This window comes from Microtus ochrogaster, chromosome 1 (assembly GCF_000317375.1).
Source record: "Microtus ochrogaster isolate Prairie Vole_2 chromosome 1, MicOch1.0, whole genome shotgun sequence".
Lineage (NCBI taxonomy): Eukaryota > Metazoa > Chordata > Mammalia > Rodentia > Cricetidae > Microtus > Microtus ochrogaster.
In genome coordinates, this window is record NC_022009.1 from 58,263,146 (window position 1) to 58,269,486 (window position 6,341).

Here is a 6,341-nt window from a genome sequence, read left to right on the forward strand (position 1 = left end):
AACACTGACTGCTCTTTGGACTGGAGAGGGAGGGGGAGAGGAGTGGGGAGAGGGGAGAAGGGTGGGAGGAGGGGGAGGGAAATGGGAGGCTGGGAGGAGGGGGAAACTTTTTTTTTTCCTTTTCTCAATATAAAAAAAAATGCTGGGAGAAACTAGCACAGAAAATTTACATGCATCACCTAACTACTACAATAACATGCCACAGGCTAGACAACTCACCTAGAGGTAAAGTTTAAGCTAATTTCTTAGCAACTGAGATGCAATTTAACCACACCAGTAACTTTCAGTCTGAAAGCAGAGGACAGAAGATAATATCTGATAAAATACTATCGTGGTCAAAACACTGTAATTGGAACTTAAAGCAAAATTTAAAGAAATTTGGGGACTGGAGAATGACGCTGGTCAAAGCGACTTGCTGCTCTTCAGTAAGAGCGACCTGGGTTTGGTCCTGTGGTGGTGTGAATGAGAATGGCGTTCATAGTCTCGTAGGTTTGAACATGTGGTCTGTTGATGGAACTGTTTGGGAACGACTAGGAGGTGTCTCCAGAGTGGTTTCAAAATCCTCTTCTTTCTGCCTCCGACTTACAGATCAAAATGTGAACTCTAAGCCGTTCCTGCTGTCATGCCTTTGCTCCACTATACACGGAATGTTTATGAGGCACACATACCTTGGGGGTAACCAACAGTTCTCTAATTGGACTGGACATTATGCATGATACTGTGAGCCTAACCAAACTTTCAGAGGCTAATGAAGTTGCAGATCTTGGAGAACCTCCAACTGTCACTTTATTATATGAGCATTAACTCCTAACTACATCTAAATATTTGTTCTGTGCCCACAGATAAAATGCAGTCCTCACCCCTCAAAGAATTTTTTCCTTGCAACAGATAGAGACCAATTACAGGAAACAACAATCAATCAAAATGCAAAGTTGCGGGCCACTGGTATAGGAGTCTACTTCTTCAGGATTCCAGGGAATGCAAAAGACAGCTGGGACATCCAGCCTAGTGGGACTGAGCAACTACGAGATTCTTGACTTTCCATTCACAACAGGTCAATATTGTACTGCAGCCTGTAAGTCATTCCAATAAATTCCATAGATAGATAGACAGACAGACAGACAAAGAGATTTATTTAATAAGTTCTGTGACTCTTGAGAACCCTTACCTCTTACTAATATACTGGCCTAGGAACATAGTGATCTCTACTGGTTCTTTTGCCACTGTTTAGTTTTGGAAAACAAAATCAAATCAAACATAAGAATACCAAAACACATGCAGAAGGTAACTAGGATTTTATGGCCAAAAGTTCATCTTATTTACTTTTATTCAGTCAAGACAAAATACTCAGAAAACACAAATCACTAACACGCATACCCAGAAAAGGTAGTGTGCAATTTAATTGGCATTTTCTCTAGCTCAGATTTCTCTAGCTATGCCTTGCTATGCCAATTCTGCAGAACACAAAATATGTAATTTTTTCAAAATACAGTGCCCAGTAGGGAAATCATAGTCCTCTACTAAACAATAATTATTAGCTATAATATCTGTACCTAAGCAAAACATAAAATCAGTTGCATTCTTTTGTTATATTTTTGGTTTTTGAGACAAGGGCTACATAACTTAGACTGGCCTCCAACTCCTGATCTTCCTGCCTCAGTTTCCTGAATCCTAGCTTTGCTAAGCACTACCATGCCTAGCTGAACGGCATTCTTTATGAGAATACTTTTCAAAGAATGGTAGTTTACAGGTTTCCCCCTCACATACTTATTTCTTGTTGAAAAAAAAAAACATTTAAAAATCTGCTTTTAGGGCTGGAGAGATGGCTCAGTGGTTAAGAGCACTGGCTGCTCTTCCAAAGGTTCTGAGTTCAATTCCCAGTAACCACATGGTGGCTCACAAGCATCTGTAATGAGGTCTGGTGACCACTTCTGGTGTTCAGACATACATGCAACAAAACATTGTATACTTGATAAATAAATAAATCTTTAAGAAAAAAAAGTAACTTACATTCAGGAAGCTGAAGCAGATTTGTCATTGAGTTCCAGACCAGCCTGAGCCTTTCTCCAAACACTAACAAAAGGTAAACATGGTAGCAATGTAGTTCCAGCACGTCTACAGCAAGATGGGAGGTGAAAACTGAGAATCCCCAGAAGCGTGAAGGCCAACTAACAAGAGACCGTGTCTTAAACGATGTAGAAGGCAAGGACTAGCACCTGAGGGTGTCCTGACTTCCAATAATGTGAAATGAGAATTGACTTCTGCCACCTTGTGTCTGAAGCCCAGTGTCGTGTCTCACACGTTTAATCCCAGTACTCAGGAGGCAGAGGTAGGCGGTCTATGTGAGTCTGCTCTACACAGTGAGTTCCAGGGCAGCCAGAGCTACAGAGCAAGACCTGTAAAACGGGAAAAAAAGTCCTCTAACCTCACACATGTGCTAAAGTACACGTGCACCCACAAGAACATGTGCAGCAACAGTTACTAATAACCCAACCAACTTTGTGTGCCCTTACTATTTTTAATATACAATACTGTAGCCTAGTAATTTTACTTTCTCATTAGCAAATTTATGTATTATCTATTACTAAAACATAATTTTGTCAATAGTATGTAAGAAACATAAAAATAGCTTTAAAAACGATCAAGGACCATGAGACTCCAAAAACATTTAAAAATTTAAGGTGGATACAAAACATCATATGCACTGTAACCAAATTCTTAACCAAATTTTTTTATTTTAATTAAAATAGCAAAGCTCAGGTTTTTGTAATAAATTATTTTATTCTAAAATAAATAACATTTCCTAATATTCATGATTAAATTATTTCTACCATATCTCCCTCGAAATGTACCTGCCAGCTTTTTGTCTACTTTGGGGGGAGGGGGTACCACGTTAGACCATAAAGAAAGTTAACGACCCTTTAAATTATCACTTGAAGTTTATTTTGCAGACTTTCCTTCAATATCATGTAATTTACTGATCGAGACTGTTTATAGATGCTTGGCTTTTGAGACAATTAAAAACCTTTACGAACTAAAATTTGACATCATGATTTGTTTAACTTAAGAAGTGTTATGACGGTGAAACGAACAGAAGATTTAAAGCAGGAATATGATGACTTCTGAAACAACCGGCCACTTCTCCCTTCCGTCAGAAGGAAGACAGAAGGAAAACGATGAGGAAAGAATGAGGGCGAGACAGGCAAGAACACTGTTCTACCCCACTTGCAAAAGGAAGGGAAACTCTGAGGCCTAAGCAGATAACATAATCAACCACGTCAGTTTCTATTAAGGCATCTTCTTTACATGTTATTGAATCCCATCATGCCTTTCATATTGCCAGCAGCACCTTGTTGAAACTGTCTCATCATTGACTGAAGTCCTGCCATGCCACCTAGAAGGAACAGAGAGTTAAAACAGGTCATGACCATGTGGATTCTAAAATGGTTACTGCTTTTGCCTAAAAAGTACCTTCATTTCTAAAAAATGACAGCAATTTAGTCTGTAGACTTTAAAACTATACCAAATTAAAATGTGTATTATTAGATTTATTTTCATCTAAAAAAATGAAAATGTGCTCCATAAAGTTACCATGAAGAATACGGTAAAACATGAAAAGATCTTGGAATAGTTCCTGTTCACACTTAAGAAGTCTAAACAAAAACTAAGTCTTCTTGTAACAAGAATTCGTTTTATAAAATTGATCAATTCGGGATAGGGGCTGTGATTCAAAGAACCTATGGAAAAAGAATTCACCATTTGTTAAGCACTCAGAACCATACTAAATGCTTTCACATATATGAGCTTACTTATTTGTCACAATCCCCTGATGAGATATTATCTAAAATCTTTATAGAAAAGGAAACTGAGGGCAGTGGTGGTGCATGCCTTTAATCCCATTACTCGGGAGGCAGAAGCAGGCGGATCTCTCTCAGGTGAAGGCCAGCCTGGTCTTTATACCAACTTCCAGGGCAGCCAGAGCTATATAATGAGACACTGTTTCAAACCCCTCTCCTTCAAATCCCCAAATAAACATACAAAATAAAGTAATTATAAAACTAGAAAAAAAAATTGGGCGTGGAAGATGGCTCCTCAGGTAGTGAGCTTCTTTGGTGCACAAGCATGAAAACCTGATTTGGATTTCCAGCCCCTGCACAAAAGCTGTGTGCAGTGGCCAGTGTTTCTAAAATTCCAAACATGGGAGGAAGGGAGGAGAGAGAGACATGTGGATCACTTGGTGGTCAGTCATCCAGACTAGCTGAAACAGCAAGCTGCAACCAAATTAGCTCAATAAGAGACAAGTTAATCAGTTAGAGATACTATTTAAAAAGGCGGAGAGCAAGAGAGGAAGACATGATCTCCACAGTACTTGTTCCAGCTTACAAATGCATACACCACACATTCGCACACACCACGTACATACACACAAATGGCAGCAGAGGAAAACATAAAACCTCAGCTTATTTATAAGCTAGGGAGATGATTCAGCGAGCGAAAGTGCTAGTTGCTCAAGCCTGATAACGACATAAATTCCCAGAACCCATGCAGGAAGCTACATGCAGCAGTGTGCATCTGCAATCTCAGCTCTCAACAAGGTAAAGGCTATAGGCCTGCTAGCCTAGACTACACACAGCACAGCAGCGAAAACAATGAGACACTGCTACAGCAAGACAGAAGGCAAGGACTGACTCTGGAAGTTTGTCCTTTGATCTTATCTGAGCAAGAAAACATGAGCACACACACATCATATACACAAAAAACACAGAGACACACAGACACAAAGTTCTTCATAAACTCTTCAAAAAACTTCCGCTTATCTAGAATGATTAACAATCAAGAATCAGATGGTCATCTTCCTTCAACCACTACAATAGTCTTACCATTAAACTACAACCCTCATAAATTTAACTGTATATTACAATCGGTAACACAAGGATTTTGTATTTACCCATGTGATGAAGAACACGTGGATCCATCATTTTGGCCATTTGTTGATTCAATTTTGCCATCTGTGACTGACTCACATTCTTAGACATATCACCACCTGATAAAACAAAAAATTTAGTTTATGATGTGGTATAGAATATCATATATAGTTTACTAATATTTTTCTCAATTACATCTTTTTGATGAAAAATACAAATTCTTTATAAAGGATTGTATGAAATGCTTTTCATTGGTGTTACTGCGTTAGTTCTGGCTAGATTGGAATTCACTGATAAGCCAAGATAGACAGAGATCCACCTGCCTCTGCTTTCTGAATAATGGGATCAAAGGCCTCCTGAGTGGTGGGATTAAAGGCATGGGCCATCATTACACAGATCAATTTAAGTATTTTATTCTACATTATAGAAATTAAATCAAAAGAGGGCTAGAATAGTCAATAAATTCTTCAGAAAAGCAATATCCTTTTATTTTATACTATACATACATAGCAAAATAAATTCCAGCAGGAATAAAAAGACAAACAAAAATAAATCTGAGCAAGATAAAGATTGGTGCAATAATGCCTACACAACATGCATGAAATTCTGGGTTTGAGTCCCATACCCACTAAATCAATCAAACAAAAAATGAGTAGAAGAAATACTAAGCTGATTACTGTGGCATCAACACAGGAAAGACTGCATGAGTAAAAGAAATCAAAGGAAAAGATAAACAGGCATAGCCTACATTAAAATGTCTTTTTATTTGTTTGTTTGATTGACTGAGACAGGGTCTCTCTATGTAGCTTTGGTGTCCTAGAACTCTCTTTATAAACCAGGCTTACCTCTCCCTCCCCGAGTCTTGGGATCAAAGGTATACACTACTATTCGCAGCTTTGTTCTGTTGGCTGAGATAAGTCTTACTACAAAGTCCTAACTGATGTGGAACTTGAAGATATCCTTCTGCCTCTTAACTGCTGGGATTGTAGACACTGTGCCCACTTGAAACTCTGGAGAGGAGGAGGTGGACTAGGGCTCAGAGCCTCAACATGCTAGTCAAGCACTCTACCTCTGAGCTACACCTCTAGCCCTAAAATAGAAATTTATTAGAAAGCAGAAATAACCTTGGGACAGTATTTGCAGATGAAAAGCAAGGATACTAAGATGTTATTACAGAGCGATAGGGAGGAAAAACTGAGGGACTGAACAAGGAAGAGGTGACTCACCAATGAAACTCTAATCATTAGATGCACAAAGAAACAAACTTTTAAAATTAAAACTGGGCCAGGAAATGGTGGCGCACGCCTTTAATCCCAGCACTCGGGACGCAAAGGCAGGCGGATCTCTGTGAGTTCGAGACCAGCCTGGTCTACAGAGCTAGTTCCAGGACAGGCTCCAAAGCCACAGAGAAACCCT

General features: G+C 39.0%; 1 protein-coding gene across 1 annotated transcript in view; it reads right to left on the reverse strand.

Annotated features, from left to right (window-relative positions):
* Nucleotides 1-2,718: 2,718 nt before the first annotated feature.
* Nucleotides 2,719-6,341, reverse strand: part of Srp54 (signal recognition particle 54) — a 40,422-nt gene continuing 36,799 nt past the window's right edge. Inside the window, exons 14-15 of the mRNA XM_026781839.1 lie at nt 4,949-5,044; nt 2,719-3,394 (exon numbers count right to left, since the gene is read on the reverse strand). Coding sequence (XP_026637640.1) covers nt 3,303-3,394; nt 4,949-5,044 — 188 coding nt within the window. The 3' untranslated portion in view covers nt 2,719-3,302. The remainder of the gene's footprint in view (nt 3,395-4,948; nt 5,045-6,341) is intronic.